At 59.1% G+C, this 19,184-nt stretch overlaps 2 protein-coding genes across 5 annotated transcripts in view; both read left to right on the top strand.

The window, feature by feature from the left end:
- BSG (basigin (Ok blood group)) overlaps nt 1-2,227 on the top strand; it is a 126,725-nt gene extending 124,498 nt beyond the window's left edge. Inside the window, exon 8 of the mRNA XM_084886485.1 lies at nt 2,216-2,227. The gene's annotated coding sequence lies outside the window, so the exon portion shown is untranslated. The remainder of the gene's footprint in view (nt 1-2,215) is intronic.
- The window catches only part of PALM (paralemmin), a 25,662-nt gene extending 7,403 nt beyond the window's left edge, over nt 1-18,259 (top strand). Inside the window, exons 2-9 of one of the 4 annotated variants that reach the window (XM_084886414.1) lie at nt 3,694-3,745; nt 4,152-4,232; nt 4,405-4,535; nt 6,387-6,513; nt 8,122-8,143; nt 9,288-9,347; nt 11,498-11,629; nt 16,168-18,259. In XM_084886414.1, coding sequence (XP_084742540.1) covers nt 3,694-3,745; nt 4,152-4,232; nt 4,405-4,535; nt 6,387-6,513; nt 8,122-8,143; nt 9,288-9,347; nt 11,498-11,629; nt 16,168-16,700 — 1,138 coding nt within the window. In that variant the 3' untranslated portion in view covers nt 16,701-18,259. Of the gene's footprint in view, nt 1-3,693; nt 3,746-4,151; nt 4,233-4,404; nt 4,536-6,386; nt 6,514-8,121; nt 8,144-9,284; nt 9,348-11,497; nt 11,630-16,167 lie in introns of all 4 variants that reach the window. The other 3 variants (XM_084886413.1, XM_084886416.1, XM_084886415.1) reach the window with 3 other exon arrangements.
- Nucleotides 18,260-19,184: the final 925 nt, after the last annotated feature.

The raw sequence follows: 19,184 nt of genomic DNA on the forward strand, positions 1-19,184 counted from the left end.
GGGTAAACTGTGGAGGCTGGGAGGCCCAGGCGTTCTCAGGGTGACAGCTGTGGAGGGTTTGGGGCCAGGAAGGTGCTGGGCAGACAGAGGACCCACCGCGGGGAGCCAGCCAGTGGGATGGGGACTTCCCGCCTCTCCATCCCCCCCTTCCCTCCCTCCAATGAGGGAAAGGGCCCATTGGGCCACAGGGCTCCCTCTCTCCCCCCTCCTCCCAGCCCGCGTGACTCTGCCCCACCCTCCCCTCATGGCCAAGGTCGTTGTCAGCTGTTTCCTTTCAATTAACGCAGGAATGTTCCAGCACCGGGCTGTGAGCCTGCCTGGGCCAGGACCCCCTCGTTCTGGCTGGAGCTGCCCAGGCGTAGGCTCTTGGAGGAACTCGGGCGATCCCCACACCCGCCCAGGGCCCGCCCGTTCTGCCCGCTGGGTGACCTTGGGCCCGTTGCATAACCTCTCTGGTCTTTAAGACATAAACGCCCTGGCAACGCCAGGGCCTCGCCCGGCCCATTGGGTTGGGGCCTCCTTAGCTCATCCTCAGGGGCCGGGATTATCTCACGGCTCACGGCCCACACCCTCTCCCGGTCCTGAGCCGCCCACATTGCCTCTTTGAGCCCAGAATTTGCTCCAAGCGCCATAAAAATAATCGCGCGGGGACTGGAGCCTTCGCAGGCCGAGGGTGGGCGTCCAGGCAGAGGGCGTGTCCCCCCACCAGCAGCCCTAGCTGCGGCCCATGGCGAAGCCAGACGGCGGAGCCCAGCGACTACCCCCCCCCCCCTGGTGAAGCCAGTGGGGGCAGCTGCCACGCAGTTCTAAATCCTCCCCTTGTGTTTGAGCCAAAACGGAGCTTCTCCGCTCAGCCTGTCCGATCTTTTGTGATCCGGCCTCTGCCTTCCGCACTGAGCCCCAGAGGGCATGTCAGCCACGCCCCGCCCCACCCCTGCCCCGCCAGACCCCCGGGAGGCCCCTGCTCCCTGCGCCTGCCTGAGCACAGGTCCCACCGTCCCCGCTGAGCAGCTTCTCTCCATCCACCGGTAAAATGGGTCTGAGGGCCCTCAGGAGGGTGGGCACTTAGCATGTGTCCCTTACAGACTTCCCTCCTCCCCAGCCTCAGTTTCCCCTCCTGCTAGAAGAGGCTGGGACCCGCCTGGAAGGTGGGGAGCTCCCGGGAGGGGGTTCTTACTTACAGCTGTTTCGCGAGAGGGCTAGGGCCCTACTTCGTTCTGTTTTTCTCATTTATGATGTTGAACGTTATCTTGGCTTCAACTTGGCTACCTTGCGCCAGGGGCGGGCCCAGACCCTTTGGGGCGGGGGTGGGGGGTGGGGGGGGAGAAAGGGGGTGGTGGGAGCCCCTCCCTGGGCGGGTGCCCCTGGACCCAAGATGGGACTCCATCCCCCAAGCAGTGGGGGGCGGGGGGCGCAGTTACCTCGGCCTCCCATCCTTTTTCGGCAGCCCCTGGAGCTGGGGCTGGGGCGGGAGGAGCGTGGCGGCCCACACCCTCTCGCAGGCCTCCGAGTTGCCTTGGGGATGGCGCGGTTGCCAGGGCAACCGCCTTCCGCGGGCCTGCCATCCATCACCAGGAGGCAGAGGCGCCCCCGGGCCCGGGAGGGGCCATGGGAAGGGTGCACAGCCTGCGCCCCTTGGGCTGTGACAGGGACGGGGGAATGGGGAGGGGTGAGCATTCTCTTCCAGCCCCCTGACCTCCCCCTGCCCTGGCTCGGCCAGCAGGGGCCGGCCGCCTGAGGAGGGACACTGCCCGCCTTGTCTGCAGCCTGTGGAGCTGGCCTCACAGCCGTCCCTGTGTCCCTGTGTCCGGTCTGAATGACCACCTGCCCACCATGGTAGAAACATGCCATTAGGTGGCTGGTGCCTCTGCCCAGCAGGCGCTGCGTGCCCTGGGGTCTCACCTGCTATATGGCCCCTCCCCAGCTCCGCCTCCTTCTGGAGGGATCCCTGGAGGCTGGGTTGGAGCTGGGAACCGGGTGGCTGGCGTGTGTGTGTGTGTGTGTGTGTGTGTGTGTGTGTGTCCAGAGCTGGGCAATGGGTTTGAATCCGAGCTCTTCCCCTTTGAAGCTGTGTGACTTTGGGCAAAGACCTTGCCCTCTCTGGGCTTAGTTTCCAGCCATGGGAAGAGCACACCAGGCAGAGGGAACAACAGGTGCAAAGGCCTTGAGGTAGGAATGGCCTTGGAGGCACAGCCAAGAGGTCCTGCTAGCGGGAACAGTGAGGAAGGAGAAGAGGGGGTGAGGGCAGGGAAGCGGATGGGGGTTGGGTTATGCTAGTTTCATCATTTCTCTCCAAGGGTGACGGGAGCCAGGGAGACAGAGCAGGAGCGTGGCGGGGTCTGATTCTCCTTCTGAGATGCTGTCTCTGGTTAGAGGGTGGAGAGGGGCAGTCTGTGCCTGGGGGCTGGCAGGCGGTGGTAGGGTTCTGGGCTGTGGTGGGACATGTGGGGTTGTGAGAAGTGAGGGGCTGGGGACACAGGTGCGGCACCTGCCTCCGCACTCAGGGCAGAGGGGCAGGCCCAGAAGCCTAGCTGATCTGGCCCTTCAGGGCGGGCCTGTGAGCTGAGGAGGTGGATCAAGCTTTTCCTGAACTCCATCCAGCGAAGCAGCTTTTCCTGAGAAAGGAGGGAGGGAAGAGGCAGAGGGTGCAGCTGGTGCTGCTGGGGCCCTAGGAGGTGAGGGCGGGGGGGAGGTGCCACCCGCCAGGAAGGGAAGAGTCGAGTGGGGTCACCTGGCTGGGGCGTGGGAGCCAGATGACCTCAGAGGTCTCAGTGAGGCCAGGAAACTGAAGCTGACGGGACAGGCGGACGGGCACTGTGGTCCAGGGTAGATCGCCCCAAGGGCACCTGGGCGGGGCTGGGGGCGGGGCTTTGGCCCAGGGTGAGCCCAGTACACTGTGAACCACGAGGGAAGGGGGGCTTAACAGGAGGGTGTGGAGCTGGGTGTCTGCTCCAACTACCCATGTGGGTAAACTGAGACCCAGAGACCACAGGGTGGTTCTGGGCTCGGATACAGTCCAAGGGCTGTTGGGGCGGCAATAGATCCAAAGAAGGTCTGTAATTTCAGTCCCTGTGAAGATAAGGGGCTTTGGGCAGGGAAGGGAGACATCCCACCGCCGCCACTGTGCCCAGCTGGCCCTGGCGCTGGCCCTGGCCCTGGCCCTGGCGCTGTAAGCCTGGCCTGTCCACGCCTCCCCGCCTCCCTGAGGGGCCCCGGATCGTTTGGGATTTGGGGCAGAGGTCGAGAACCACCACCCCAGGACCTGAGAATGCTCCACAGGCGGAGGCTGAGCAGGGGCTGTCCTGATCTGTCTCCCGTCCCGGGCAAGGAAGTGAGACGGCTTGTCTTGAAACGCCCTCCAGCCTTTGATTCCTGGTGAACCCCTATCTGTCCTTTACAGCCCAGCCTCCCCAATCCTTCCTGGGGCTTCAGACAGAGCCTCACCACCCCCTCCCCGCTCTTGGTTCTGCCCTGAGGGAAGGCAGGAGGACCTGAGGGGAGAATGAATGAGGCAATAAGGCTGGATGGAGGCAGGCGGGTCCCGGGTTACAGAGGGGAACTCGGGAAGGCCGGCCAAGCCCTGGCCATGCTCACCCAGCTGGCAGAGCAGCGCGGGGGTTTGAACCATATCTGCTGAGAGTAGGGGTGGGGTGGACCCCTGGCTTGACCTTGTCTGTCTCCCTCCTCCCCCAGGGTCCTGGCCGGGGAGACCACATTCCAGCAGGAGCGGCTGCAGGCCATTGCAGTGAGTTCTTCCTACCCCTCGGATGGTGTGGCCAGTGGGGGGCCGGGGGTCCATGGGTCCTACACTCAGCACAGGGGCCCTGCGGCTCAGTGGTGCCTGCTGGTGCTTCCCCACAGACAGCAGCCTCCCTAATTCCTGGAATGTAGAATGTTAGAGCACTAGCCGTCTTAGAGCCCCTTGAAGGTGGGGAAACTGAGGCATGGTAGAATGCTGCCCTTATTTATACCCAGGCTAGGGGAATGGGCTGGGGGGGGGGGGCGGGCAGGTCGGAGGTCAGTGGGCCAAGTGGGTGCCATTTACAGAAAAAACAGGCTCTTTGTGGCCAGGGCCTTCGGTGGGTTGGTGAGGTCTTCACGGTGCCCCTGCCTGGTCCTGACCCCACCCCGTCCGCCCGTCTGTCCGTCAGGAGAAACGGAAGAAGCAGGCGGAGATCGAGAACAAGCGGCGGCAGCTGGAGGACGACCGGCGGCAGCTGCAGCATCTGAAGGTACGGCCTGGTGCGGCCCCTCCGGAGCCCGGCCTTGGCGGGGGCGGGAGGGGGCGGCGGCGCCCAGACCCCAAGTCTCAGTCGAATGTGGGGGCCGGGAGAGCAGGAAAGCTGAAGGGACCCGGATCCGGACTCCGACCCTGATTCTGGCCCCGCCTCCCGCTGCCCCCAGTCCAAGGCGTTGCGGGAGCGATGGCTGCTGGAGGGGACCCCGTCCTCGGCCTCGGAGGGGGACGAAGACATGAGGAGGCAGATGCAGGAGGATGAGCAGAAGGCCCGGCACCTGGAGGAATCCATCTCCAGGTGGGTGGGGCGGCACACCGCCCTGCACCAAGTCTGGGTGTGGGAACCCCGAGCAGGGGGCCCCGAGGACTGGGCTGGGGTGTGGCCACCTTGCTGTGTGTGTGTGTGATGGGAGCAGGGAGACCTCCACATGCTGGATATGGGGTGCACAGGCTTTGATGCCACACCTCAGTGCTGTAATGGGGATGTGTAGCCGGGCTTAAGGTGGCTGAGGGAGGCAGTGCGGGCCATCGGGGGCATCGGCGGTCCTGCTCGACCCCTCCCTTCCATGGACACGCCAGCAAAGCAGGTGCAGGAGGTACGCGGAGTCAGGGCGGATCCCTCAGTCCCTGAGGATGGGAGTTGCCAGCAGTGGCCTCCCTAGGGGCTTCCTGGCGCCGGCCCAGCCAACGAGCTCTTCCCGGCTCCCATCTAATGGAGGCCACAGAGGCCCTGGCAGCTGGGCCTGCAGGAAGGCTGGGAGGGGCGGGCTGGGGAAAGTGACCATCCCCCCAGGCTGGGACAAAAGGCCCAGAATTTCCGGGCAGGCGAGAGGCCCAGGCTCAGCTCCAGGGTAGCGGGGTCAGGGGGGGAGGGAAATGACAGCCAACATTCCAAACGTCCGCTTGGCCAAGGAAAGGCTGAGGCATGAGACCTGCCCAGGGCCCATAGCACACCGGGCCATCGCCCAGGGAAGCTGGCCCTGCAGTGGGGACTCGGGACCCTGTCCTGGTGTGTTCGGTCTGGAAGAAAGTGGGCCGGGATTTCCCTCTCTGGGCCCCAGTTTCCTGCCTGTGAACAGAGAAGGCAGAAGTCCTCCTGTGCATCTTAATGCTTTTTTTTTTCTTAAGTATATCTTTATTGGTTTCAGAGAGGAAGGGCGAGGGAGAGAGATAGAAACATCCATGATGAGAGAGAATCATCGATTGGCCGCCTCCTGCACGCCTCCCACTGGGGACCGAGCCCACAACCTGGGCATGTGCCCTGACCGGGAATTGAACCCTGACCTCCTGTTTCATAGGTCAACGCTCAATCACTGGGCTATGCCAGCCAGGCTGTGCATCTTCATTCTAACAGACATTAAGCTGAGGGCTGAGACGGGTCTATGTAGAGACCGTCAGAACTGACCAGGCAGAGCAGCATGTGCTGGGTGGGGTGGGAAGTCAGTGGAAATGACTGGCCACTGGGATTACTGGCTGGACAAGGTGGACTTCTTGAGTGCAGCCCTGGGGTAAGGAGGGGCTCGGTTGAACCCTGCTGTGAGTTCAGCACATGCCAAGTGCTGTGGAGGGGCCTTGGCTTTCTCCTTCTCAGAGTAGCTCCCCGGTGGCTCTCGCAGCCGAATTTTGCCCATTTGGTGTCCCCTGACTGGACACCTCCTCCAGGAAGCCCCCCAGGCTGACCCTCGCTGGTCCATCCTGTTGACGTGGGCTCATTTTGTGAGAGGGCTGCAGGCTCATCCTGGGTGGGGGCAGCGGGGCAGGATTTAACATCCCAGCTTTGTTTCCACGGGTTTATGTTTATCTTCTGATACTTGGAAAGTGACATGTTTTTTCCAGTTTTCCTGTAGAGATAAAGCTTCCTGTAAAAATAAATGTATTTGAGTGGGGAAAAAAGGAGCGTCAGCTGGAAGTAAATGAAGTCAGCAACAGCATGGGCGATGAAAGGTCCGAGCAGCCTGGGTTCAGGTCCCAGCTCTGCTGCTACTTGCTGGCTGTGTGCACACGTCACCCTGCCTCAGTTTCCCCAGCCCTGAGGGGAAGTGACAGGAACACCTCACAGAGTGTCAGAAGTCCCCTTATGGGAAGTGCCCGGAGTGGCGCTGGGCGTGCGGGAGGGCCGGGTGCGGCTGGCACTGCGCCCTCTCCCCAGGCTGGAGCAGGAGATCGAGGTGCTGGAGAACACAGACGCCCGCCCAGCCCCCTCCAAGGAGAGCGTGGCGGCCCCCAGCCCGGCCAAGGAGACCCAGAAGGCAGCGGTGGTTCTGAATTCTCAGCAGGTAAGGAGATCCCGAGGGCCGGCCGCAGAGCGGAACCCCACCCCTGCTGGGGCCGGATTTCAGAGCTTGCATTCAAACCTCATGCCCTGGCCAGTTTGGCTCAGTGGATAGAGTGTCGGACTGTGGACCGAAGGGTCCTGGGTTCGATACTGGTCAAGGGCAAGTCCCTCGGTTGCTCCTCCCTGGCCTGGCCCTCACCGGGGCATGTGCAGGAGGCAGCCCATCGATGTGTTTCTCTCACATGGGTATTTCTCTCTGTCTTTCCCTCTCTCTCCACTCTCTAAAAATCAATGGAAAAATATCCTTGGGTGAAGATTAAAAATAACAAAAAATAAATTAATTAAAAATAAAAATAACAACTACAAACAGTTCTCAGCCTGCCACTTCCCAGCCATGTGACCTGGGACACCTGGCCTTGCCTCTCTGGGCCTCGGTTTCCCCACCCGTAAGATGCCACAGGGGATAAATGAATCCATGGACGACTAGCACTTCCTACGAGACCTGATGCTTAAGGAGCTTCCCACGAGTGCCACCCCTTCTCATCTTCGCCGTTACTTTGAGCACCTGTGCATGCCTGATCCATTCGATGGAAGACCGTGTTCGCATTTGACGGGAGACAAAAACTGAGGCCCAGAGAGCCTGAGAGAGGGGTTCAAGGATATACAGTGAAGAGTGGTCTTTATGGGACTTAGCTATTGATTTGAGGGCCCGGTGTCTATACCAGGTTCTGTTGATACCAGACCCTGGAACAATGGGCCCCAAGCCTGTGGTCACCGCAATACATTCATGCAAATCCAGGAGCCACATTTGTGCTTAGGACCCAAGGGGCCTATGGGACCTTCTTCCTCTCCCCCCACCAATCCTTGTGATCCTCACCCCAGATGCCCAAGGAGGCATCTGATTCCTGGGGGAGAGGGAACGGGCAAGCTTCTGGGAAGGAAGTGGGCTTTGAAGGTTGAGTAGGAGTTCTCCCGGTGCAGACACAAGATGAGAGGGGGCTTTCAGTGAGATCGATTGAACGTAGACTGTTGGCATGGTCCCTGCCCTCATGCTGTCCATATTCTGGGGGATGGGGGGCAAAGTCAGAAACTGGCCGGGGGAGAAAATGAAAAAAAGAAACCTGGCTGGGCAGGTCATACACAGTATTAACTGACCTGAGAGACTGCAGTGTGTTTGGGGACTGCCTGTGGTTGGGTGGTCAGGGAGCTGAGAGAGGAGCCGGACAAGAGAAGTCCAGGGCACGGCCTTCCTAGGCAGAGGTGGCACACAGAGGCCCTCCCCGGAACGGGAATGTGCCCACGGAACCATGGGAGGCCAGGGAGGCCCGCCGGAGAGGGCGGGAGGAGAGGCCGGGGGCACGGGTCTGCTCGCCCAGAGCCCAGGGCAGTGTCAGAGAGGACTCGGGGCACTCGGAGCCACTGATACTGCTGAGCTGGGCAGGGACACCTGGCTGTCAGGCTAGGGGTGGGGGGTGGGTCCAGGAGGAGATGGCATGAGGTGGGGTCACGGCTGAGGCAGACCTTCCCAGGCTCCTACCCCTGTGGGTGGGGCCCTGGTTCATGGGAGGGGGCACGGGCACCACTAACCCCTCTCCGTTCTTTCTTACAGACCCCGGTGGGCACACCCAAAGGTATGCTTCTGGAAGGGCCTGGCTGAGCCTCAGCACACTGGGCTGCCCTGAGTGGGGATGGTGTGCGTGGGGAGAGGGCCTCGTTGCTAATAAGTAACAATAATGGCAACCAGACCGCTATTGCTACTCTTCCCAAGGAGCCCACAGTGGAGCCTGGCCCCAAGCCCTCATCACCATTGCATTTAGTTTCACCACGTCCCTGGGGTGGATTTCGGCAGTCCTCCCCGCACTCCCCTGTTACAGATGAGGAAACCAAGGCCTCGCAGGGCTGTGACGGCGCGGTCCTCGCCTTGGAGTTGATGCTGTGGGTCCGTCCTGTCCACTGAGGGTGTCTGGCCTTGGCTGACCCTCTCTGTCCACTTGCTCTGGCAGGTGGTGTGTGTGGGAGGGTGTGCCTTGGTTTTCACATCTGTGAAATGGGTTATGTGGGGATGAGAATTCAGAGGGGCTCATGAGGAGAGCAAGGTCCCCGCTTTTCTGGAGATCAGGCACCGTTTAAAAGAACAAGAGTCCAGGAGACAGATTTAAAAAAAAAAAAAAGCCCCAAATTTGAACTCGGGGACCCATTTTACTCCCCGCTAAATTATTATAGGTATATTCTACAATTCGCAGATATTTCACATGTGTATGCTTAGGTATAAATATGATAGTTAATTACATTAAAATGATTTCCTATAAATTATATTGTTAAAGTAGACATTAAACGTGCCTACTTTCCTGTGGGGAGTATGGCAGGAGATTCACCAGCTGGAAATGAAGGCGGCGGCCAGAAGTGCCTGGGCCTGATTTCTTTTGTGTTAATTATTCATAAGGAGAGTCTCCTTGTCTTACTGGGGAATTAAAAATTTATAATTAAAAAAAAAAATCTACGCAGGCTTCTCAGGGATTTTGTGAAAATCACTTGAGCCGAGAGACAGGAAATGGGCTGCGGGCCGATGGGTGTTCGGTGAGGGGAGGGGTTCCACGTGTGCCTGGGAGCCGGGCACGTGGAGGGGTGTGTGTGTGTGTGTGTGTGTGTGTGTGTGTGCCGGGGAGGGGCCGGCGTCTGGGCACTGTGCCTAGGAGGTGTCTGCGTGTCTGGGGGCCTGTGTCATCCTCTCTCCTCTGACCCGCACCTCTCTCTCCCTCTTTGCTCCCGAAGCAGCGAAGTCCGTCTCCAACACCCCAGTGCGGACGGTGGAAGGCTCCACCATGATGAAGGCAGGTAGGTCGGCCCCGGCCTCGGCCCACGTCCAGCTGCTGTCCTGGGCCGGGCGTCGGCCCTGGGAGCCTGGGCGGGGGGTGGTGTGGATGGACCAGGGTAGAGCCTGGGTAGAGCCTGGCCGATGCCTCTGCTTTGGCTCCTGGGTCACATGCCGGTCCAGCTTCCACAGGAAGACGGGCCCCCTTGCATGGCTGCTCTAACCCGTCACGTTCTACAGCTCCCATCCCCTTAACCACGCCACTCGCTCCCGGAGCCCCAAGGGGATGGTGCAGGTGTTCAAACACGCACACACCATAAACCCTCCTCCACACGCAGGCCGCCTGGGGGGGGGGCGTGAGTGCCCTGTCCCAGGAGGTGACCACGCTGGGCCTCAGGCATGCCTTCTAGGAAGCAGGAAGAGACAGGGTTAGCACTGAGCAGTCTATGAGGTCAGGTTCAAATCCCTGCTTTGCCCCCCAACACCTGAGTCTCCGCCCGCGGGAGGGGTGGACTTGCAGTGACCTCACACCGAAGGCCTGGCAGGGAGCCACAGAAGTCACAGAACCTTCTTGCTACTCCTGCTGTTCTTGGGGCGAGAGGGGAGGGGAAGGCCCTCGTAGGGGCAGGTGGCTGGGCTGTAACAGCACTCGAAGGCAGAGGCGGCAGCAGAGGCACAGGGTCTCCTGCAGGGTCCAGGCGGAGTTCTGCCCCAGCGGGCAGGAGGCAGAGGGCACTGTTTTCCAGAGAAGAACGGGGTATCTTCAGGGCTTCTGTGCCAGTTTGGCCACCCCGAGGCCAGCACCTGTCCCCTCAGTTGGCAATCTCGTACAGTGTACGTCCTGTCGTCCTGTCCAACTCTGTGTCTGAGATGGGGGTGTTAGGCTGTGTAGGGACATGAGATTAAATGACATTCTTTCAACAAGTGCTCATTGAGCCCCTGCTGAGTGACACAGCTGGTATGCTGATGGGTCCGTAGCCCATAAAATTAACTTACAGAGGAAATAGGCAGATCATGAGGTGCTGAAGGGGGGGCAATTTTAATAAGAGGGTTCAGGGGAGGCCAAAGTGAGGAGGTGACATTTGGGCAAGGACCCAAAAGAAGGGAGGGAACAAGGCATGCAGACACCGGGGTGAATGTGGTCCCGGTGGAGGGCCCTGCTCAGGCAAAGGCCCTGACACTGGTACGCTGTGCTGTGGCAATGGAATACGTGAGGGAGAGGGACGAAATGAGGCCATGGGGGTGACAGCCAGGTCTTACAGGGTCCTGTGGACATGGGAGCCAGGGAGGGCCCTGGGCAGAGCAGGGATGTGCCCACTGGGTGCTCACTGGCGTCCTCTGGTGGCTGTGGGAGGCCAAGGCCAAACCTGACTCGAGTTCTCACAGGTGCCCTCTGGTGGCTTTAGGGAGAACAGACCGTGGGTTGCCGGGGGGTGAGAAGTGTATGGGTTTAGGGTTTTCTGATGGACAGCAGAGAGGGTGAGAGAGGGAGAGGTGGGAGCTGATCTTCCTGGGGCAGTAAGACCCAGGAGGGGCAGGTGGGAGGGGCAGGTTGGGAGGGCTCTTGGACGTGGTGATTCCCATGGGGAGGGTGGAGGGAGGCAGTGTGATACTGGGTTTTGGGGTGAGGTCCTGGGGGTCAGTGCCAGGACTCAGTCTCCCCGTGCAGTGTTTTGGCAATGAGTTCCACAGAGCGTGTGTGAGATGCTGGGCATGGAACAGTGGCCCTGAGGGGTAAGATGACATTCACTCGTGTTGAGAGGAAGTGATCCATTCTCCATAGAGGTAGACAAGGGCAGATTCCATAGTTCACTGCACAGAGGAGTGGACAGGTAATGCGGGGGCTGGCCCGTGAACCCGAGTCCTGTTGTAGCTGCGACCATGGGCAAGGCATTCCTCCTTTTACACACTCTCTCCTCGGAGCAAATGGGACAGTTTAAGGCTTCCCACATAGGATGGGTGGCAAGGATGGGCCTCGTGTGGAGCGCAGGAATACAGGCCTGCGGCCAGGGCACTGGGGAGCCACAGAAGGATGTTGAGCTGGTGAGGTCTGCGCTTAAGGTGTCCCTGCTGCTTGGCTCTGTGCTGCCAGCTCCCCTCCCCAGCTTGGCTGCAGCCCCGCAGGGGGCACTTGAGCGGGTGGCCATGGCGTAACCTGTGCCTCTTGTGCCAGCCATGTACTCGGTTGAGATCACAGTGGAGAAGGACAAGGTGACCGGGGAGACCCGGGTGCTGTCCAGCACCACCTCGCTCCCTCGGGAGCCGCTCCTTCAGGGCGTCAAGGTCTACGAGGACGAGACCAAAGGTACGAGACCCCCACGCCCTGCCGCAAACCCCCTCTCGCTGCCCGAGCCAGAGCCCGACCCCCATCTGACTTGACAGGGCCTCAGCCCCCTCCGTTGCTTAGAGCTTGAACCCGTGGCCCAGTCCTTCTTTCATTCCAGGCACTTGCCTTGAAGGCTGACTAAGCGCCAGCTGCCATACTGTGCCCGGAAAGCAAATTCCCGGTGGGACTCCCCGGTCAGTGAGCCAAGCCCTTCAATCCTGAGATCACAAATAACTTGTTGAAATAATTACTGTTGTGATGGAGGCTACAAAAGTCCCAAAGATAGAGGGGGTCATGAGCTGGTCAGGCAGGAGGGGGCCAGGGAAGGATGCTCAGGGGAGGTAAACAGGAGCTAATTGGGTGCACACTCCGTGTAGGGGAACAGTGCACGTGCTAGAGGCCACAGCATGTGCAAAGGCCCTGAGGTGGGATGGAGTTTGCTGGGCCGGAGGAACTGAGAAGAGCCTGTGGGCTGATAGGGAGTGGAGGGAGGAGACTAGAGAACTTTGGGAGGGGTGAGCAGGCAGTGAGATCTAACTTGTTTTTTATGGTCCCCCTAGTGACTGGGAGGGGAACAGGCTGTGGGAGACACCCAGTAGGAAGACTGGAACACAGAGGAGCCAGGGAGCTGGGGCAAAAGGCCCAAGTCCCTGTGTGTGTGTGTGTGTGTGTGTGTGAATATAATTCATTTACCATCAAATTCACTCTTATTTAAATAAGGAAAATGTTTATTTAAACTGTACACTCCATCAGTAATTACAGAGCAGTTTCTTTTATTTTTTTTTTTATTATTTCTTATTGATTAAGGTATCACATATTTGTCCTCATCCCCCATTCTCATCCCAAATCCCTCCCCACATATGCCCCACACCTCTTTTTTTTTTTTTTTTAAGTATATTTTATTGACTTCAGAGAGAGGGAGAGGGAGAGGGAGAGAGAGAGAGAGAAAAATATCAATGATGAGAGAGAATCATTGATCAGCTGCCTCTTGCACACCCCCTACTGGGAATTTATACCGCAACCCAGACATGTGCTCTGACTGGGAATTGAACCGCAACCTCCTGGTTCATAGGGTGATGCTCAACCATTGAGCCACACTGGTCAGGCCACAGAGCAGTTTCATAAACATCTGTGTTCACTTTCGGCAGGAGTGGTAGGATATATGTAAAGGACCCTGGGGAGGGGAGTTCTGGCAACGTTTTTGTGATGCTAGTAAAGAACATAAATCCACTTTAGTAAACAAAATATGTTTTAAGAAGACATGTTAAAAGGTACATTTAAAAAATCAAGCAAGCCAAAACCGGTTTGGCTCAGTGGATAGAGCGTCGGTCTGCGGACTGAAGGGTCCCAGGTTCGATTCCGGTCAAGGGCATGTTCATTGGTTGCGGGCACATCCCCGGTGGGGGGTGTGCGGGAGGCAGCTGGTCAATGTTTCTCTCTCAACGACGTTTGTAGCTCTCTATCTTTCTCCCTCTCTGAGGAAAATCAATAAAATGTATTTTTTTAAAAATCAAGCATTGCTCGCTTTGGCAGCACATATACTAAAAAAAGAAAAATTTTTATTTGGAACGATACAGAGAAGATCATCATGGCCCCTGTGCAAAGATGACACACAAATTGATGAAGCGTTCCATATTTAAAAAAATAAATAAAAATCAAGGCAAGCATTATCTTTCTTGAGGGAATGGAGTTCACAGGACCAAGTCCCCTGAGCCAAGTATAAGGTGAATACAGTTCAGCTCTAGAGCCCATTAGCACGTCCGCAACCTTTCCCTGGTGAGGAAATGGCGTATGAAGTGCTCAGCGCACAGTGCAGTGGGTTTGGTACGTCCACCACGTTGTACGTCCTCACCAGCTGATTCCAGAGCATTTTTGTTCCCCAAATAAAAACCCCATCATGGCCGAAACCAGTTTGGCTCAGTGGATAGAGCGTCGGTCTGCGGACTGAAGGGTCCTGGGTTCAATTCCTGTCAAGGGCATGTACCTTGGTTGCGGGCACATCCCCAGTAGGGGTGTGCAGGAGGCAGCTGGTCGATGATTCTCTCTCATCGATGTTTCTAACTTTATCTATCCCTCTCCCTTCCTCTCTGTGAAAAAAATCAATAAAATATATTTTTTAAAAACCCCATCATTGCTCCATGGCTGTGCCCCTCCTGGACGTGTCACACAAAGGGGATCGCACGCGGCGTTGCCTTTGGTGTCTGGCTTCTCTCACGGAGCGTCACGTCTTTAAGGTCCATCCATGTTCACATCCTGTGACTGAATGATACCCCTGTTTTATGGACCACATTATGCTTATCCAGCCGCCCGTGGAGGGAATGGTTTTATACGTTTGTGTGAGTGAATGATTTCCTTTCTCTTGCGCCAACACCCAGGAGTGGAATTGCCGGGTCAAGTGGGGACTCAAACCCCATGAGGAATGGCTGGGTGTTTCCCACGGTGGCCCGACCACGTTATTTTCCCACCAGTAGTGCATGAGGGTTCCAATTTCTCCGCATCCTTGACATGTTCATGTGGGTTTTTTCTTTGTTGGGTGTGAAGAGACATTCCACTGCCGCTCTGATTTCCAACACCTCCTGTTCTTGGTTGTTATTTGGGTCTTTGGGGTGTCCAGAATGCTATCGTGGGGGTCCTGTGCTAGCGCGGCTCTGCCACGCTTTAGCCGCAGTCACCGACCGGTGGTCCGTGGACCCCTGGTGGCCCATGAGGTCCAAAAGGTTGGCGACTGCTGCCTTTGAGGATAGACCCAGGGAGGATTTTGGTCCAGCTCTCACCAGCTGTGTGATCTTGGCAGACATGACTGCATGAGGCTGAGGGGCGAAGATTTCTGTGCCAGCGGAAGGTCCTCACCATGGCCACTCTGCCCAGCCTGGCCCAGCCCCTGGGGAGTCAGGACCCTCCAGACTGGACTCTGGTTGCTTAGCAATGGGAAGGTGATCCACTTCCAAGGCAGCTGAGGGCTCAGATTCCTATCTTGGGGCAATGGCCATTGGGAAACACTCAGCTCGATTCTGCATTACCTGGGCATACCCATCCTCTGGGCCTCCAGCTCAAAGTCACTTAGAGGCCTTGAAACGTGGACCTGCCCCCCACCTCTCTCTCTGGAAACTGAAAGCTGAGAGCACTTTCCGTCTGGCCAGGAGCCAGGAATCGGAGCCCTGACCCTTGTCCAGGGAGGAGTGAATCCTCAGGCTCTGTAAGTCCCTCCTCCCTCCCCAGGCAGCCGGGCAGCTGTGCTTCTAGGGCTGTGATCTGGGGCTGGCGTCCAACTGTGGCTGGGACTCCTTGGTGCTGAAACCTCATCCTTAGAGACCGCAACACAGTTCAGAAAGAGACACGGAGCAGGAAGGTTGGAGAGATTTGGAAAATGCATTTCACAGATTGATTGCAGGGGATAGGGGGGGAAAGATTGATTGCAGGAATAAAACTCTGCCCCATGGAGAATGAATGTTCTTGTCAAACACAGGTAAAGCATCTCCAAAAAGTGACCATGTTCTGAACTGCAAAGGTGTCTGTAATATCTTATGCTCTGTATCCCCAATATTTATCCCTCACTCCCCAATATTTAAAAACATCTTTTATAATATATCTTGGCTTAGAGAGACAGTCAGTCAAAATGGAAATTATAAGATATTTAAACTTGAAAGAGGACAAAGTAATTCAATACATGGGTGCAGCCAAAGCTGAACTCAGGAGAAGGTATAGCCTCTGGGCATTTATAGGAAAACAAGAAAGACTGGGCGAATGAACTAAATTAATTCAGGATCAACCACGTAAACCAGAAGAAGGAAGAAAGGATCCCTGCAACTCACTGAATTCCAGTCTTTCTTTGTTTATAAAGAATTGCTGGGTCATATGGGGACTCTTTAACCTCATGAGGAATTGCTGGGGTGTTTTCCACAGGAATTTTCCTGTGTACTCCGATTTGGCTGTGCCCACAGATCCCAACAGGAAGCTTAGACTGTCCATCTAATTTGGCTTATCATTTTCTCTCTTTAAAAAATATATATATTTGCCGAAACTGATTTGGCTCAATGGATAGAGCATCGGCCTGCGGACTGAAAGGTCCCAGGTTCGATTCCGGTCAAGGGCATGTACATTGGTTGCGGGCACATCCCCAGTGGAGGGTGTGCAGGAGGCAGCTAGTCGATGTTTCTCTCTCATCGCCGTTTCTAGCTCTCTATCCCTATCCCTTCCTCTCTGTGGAAAATCAATAAAACATATTTAAAATATATTGATTTCAGAGAGGACAGGAGAGGAGGAGAGAGAAACATCAGTGATGAGAGAGAATTACTGATCAGCTGCCTCCTGCATGCCCCCTACTGGCGATGAGCCTGCAACCTGGGCATGTGCCCTGACAGGAATCCAACCGTGACCTCCTGGTTCACAGGTCAATGTTCAACCCCTGAGCCACGCCAGCAGGGCTGTGGTTTTCCCTTTAGCCTGGAGTGTGGCTTGCAGACCTGCCAGGCCCTCTCTCCGGTCCCAGGTCTCACTCTCTCTCTTCCCCCCCCCAGTGGTCCACGCCGTGGACGGCACCGCGGTGAACGGGATCCAGCCGCTGAGCTCCTCCGAGGTGGACGACCTCATCCACAAGGCGGACGAAGTCACGCTGAGTGAGGCGGGCCCGGCGGCGGGGGCCGCGGAGGCCGGGGGGACGTCTGCGGAGGCCGCCCGGACCGCCACCCCCTCGCGGAGGGAGATCACCGGCGTCCAGGCGCAGCCGGGCGAGGCCACGTCAGGCCCCCCGGGCATCCAGCCCGGCCAGGAGCCCCCGGTCACCATGATCTTCATGGGGTACCAGAACGTGGAGGATGAGGCGGAGAGCCAGAAGGTGCTGGGGCTGCAGGACACCATCACGGCGGAGCTGGTGGTCATCGGGGACGAGGCCGAGCCCAAGGAGGCCGCCCCCCCCAACGGCAGTGCGGCCGAGCCCCCCGCCGCCTCGGGCGCCAGGGAGGAGAACCGGGTGGGGGCCGAGGCCCCTGCCGGCGACGCCCAGGACCTGGACACCAAGAAGCAGCGCTGCAAATGCTGCTCCGTCATGTGAGCCGCAGGCCCCAGACCCCGGCCCCGCCCTCCACACCGGCCCCGGGCCCGCCCGCCCTCCACCCACAGTCACGGCCCCAGGACACGCTCTGTTGTCACATCTTCCTTCTGAGTTTCCTTCCACTGGAAAGAGAGGGGCAGGGGTCCCGTACCCATGGCCACCCCGACGACTCCCCCTGAACCACTGAGCGGGGTGCCTGTGCCTGGCAGGACAGAGACACGGACAGACCCACTCTCCCCACCGCGAGGATCCCCCACACGTCACGGCAGCTCCAGCGACGGGCTTCTGCCCACAGAGTGCTCCTGGCCGGTGGGACCCAGGCCTCTGTGCCGCCCAGGCAAGCCCGCCACCCTCCGGGCCTCTTGCCTGTGCCTTCCTGCCACCTCCAGCAGGGGGACATCCTGCAGAGAGGGACTGGGGAGCCGGGGGGTCCTGGGCGCCTCTTCTGTCCCCACTCAGCCCCTGGGCGTGGGGCTCCCCGGCAGAGGCACTGGCGTCGGGATCCTGGGCAGTTGGGGTGAGGCTGTGCCTCACGGGGGAGCCTCCGTTGGAGACCAGGCTCCAGTTCTTAGAAGAAAGCAGGCCCCCCCCCCCTCCTGGCACCCCAGCCCAGTGTGCCCGTCCCTGGATGCTCTCCGTGGGCATGACCAGTGCACGATGGAGCCTAGGAAGGGGAGCCCAGAGGATGCACACCCCACTTGGGGGCGGGGGGTCTGTGACCCCTGTGCTGTCCTCTGGATGGGGCCGGTGAGGTGAGGGTCTTCGAGTTGCACCCTGCACAAGGCAGGGTCACGTGAGCCACTTCTTGTCCGGAGCTCCCACCCTCACTGGGCCCTCCTTCCTCCTGGTGCTAATCTGAGGACCCTAGGGGGCTGCCCCAGCCCATTCTCCAGTCTACTTGGGCCAGAGTCCTGGGTCTCCCTAACTGTACCCCAGAGATCAGGCCTACTGCCAGCTCTGCTAGGCGTGGCACATTCTGGGCAGTGGAGGGGCCCACAGCCTGGGGCAGGGAGCTCCCCCTGGGCTGCAGCAGGAGACCCCCATTGGCTACCCCGCCCAATGGGAGCCGCCCCCACCTCGTTGGAAGGGGGGAGGGGGGAGGGCCTCTCCCGCGCTGGGCCGCTGACACCCAGGCGTGCACACACCTCTCCCAGGTTGCAGCCACACTCATCCTCAGAGGCACATTCATGCCCACGCTTACGCACCCTCTCCTGTGTAGGCTATAGGATGACCGGGCCCCATCTGGGCCCCTCCCCTGGCCCCCAAACCTGGTGCCCAGGCTGAGGTAGCCCCCCCTCACCACTGCCTCCGAGGAGGAGCCGTGCAAGGGCTGCCTGAAACCAGCCCGGCCTGCCTCAGCTCTGCCCCCTGGTGGTGGGAGGAGAGGCCCTCTCTGAGGTGGCCCCCAGCAGTGGCATGGACCCCCTCCCTCCTCAAGCCGCCAGGTCCTCGAGCCCAGCGCCGACGCTGAAGTGCCCTTGCCGCCCCCTCTGCTTTCGATGTGTGACAGGCCCGTGTTCCTGACCTTCCCAGAGAAGCAAATAAACCCCGTGAACGCCCTGGGTCTGGAGTTCTCTCTTTCTCTGGGGCCGGGAGGATGTGGCCAGCCAGGGGGTGGGCGGGGCCGCCTGGGTGGCCTTAAAGGGAGGCTGTGTGGGGCCCCGCACTCCTCCCGCTCACCTGGCTCTGCGGTGGGGACAGCGGCGGAGGCCACACCTGCGCTTGAACACATCTGACGGCACCTGGGCAGGTAAGACCTGGAGGGAAAGGGGCGGCAGCCAGGATCAGGACTTGCTTTCTGTTTCCCGTGGAGCCCTCCGTTCCAGCCCCGCCCTGCCCCGCTCTCACCCCTTGGCTGTGAGGCTGCCCCGTGCCGGCGCTCAGCACCCCAGGAAACCGAAAGGATCCCCCAGACACGCCCGAGCTCTCCGGAACCAGCCTCTGAAAGACAGGCGGGGCCCTGGGGGAGGACGCATGGATGGGGGCTGCCACCCCATGTCCCCTCACCGCCTGGGAAACGCCCTTGGGCCTCAGCTTGCCCGTCTGTCCAATGCTCTGAGCCCTGAGTGGGCCGCCTGTCTGGGAGCAGGACAGGGGGGTGCTTGTCTCCACAGGACTCCCAGCACGCTGGGTGACAGTCTCTGCCGTGTGGGGCTTCAGTTTCTCCAATAGGGCGGTAAGGACGGTGGGCAGGTCCCAGCTCCCCCACCCCACACCCCACACCCCACCCCCACCCCCGGCCCCGCACTGTGTGCCCGTAGCCAGGACTGTGCTTCAGTTTCCGCGTCTGCAGACAGACAGAGGACGTGCGGTGAGCGGTGTGGAGGGAAGGCAGCGAGGCCGTGCGCCCCAGGTTTGGCAGAACTGGCCCAGGTTGAACTCTCAGGCTGTCATTCTGGGCTGGGCCCCCAATGTGGGCCTGTCTCAAACCCTCATCCCAGGCAGGCCGGCCAGGCTGGAGCTCAGGCCCATGCGCTGGAAGAA

Source organism: Pipistrellus hanaki, assembly GCF_964339955.1.
Source record: "Pipistrellus hanaki genome assembly, chromosome: 5".
In the NCBI taxonomy this organism is placed as follows: Eukaryota; Metazoa; Chordata; class Mammalia; order Chiroptera; family Vespertilionidae; genus Pipistrellus; species Pipistrellus hanaki.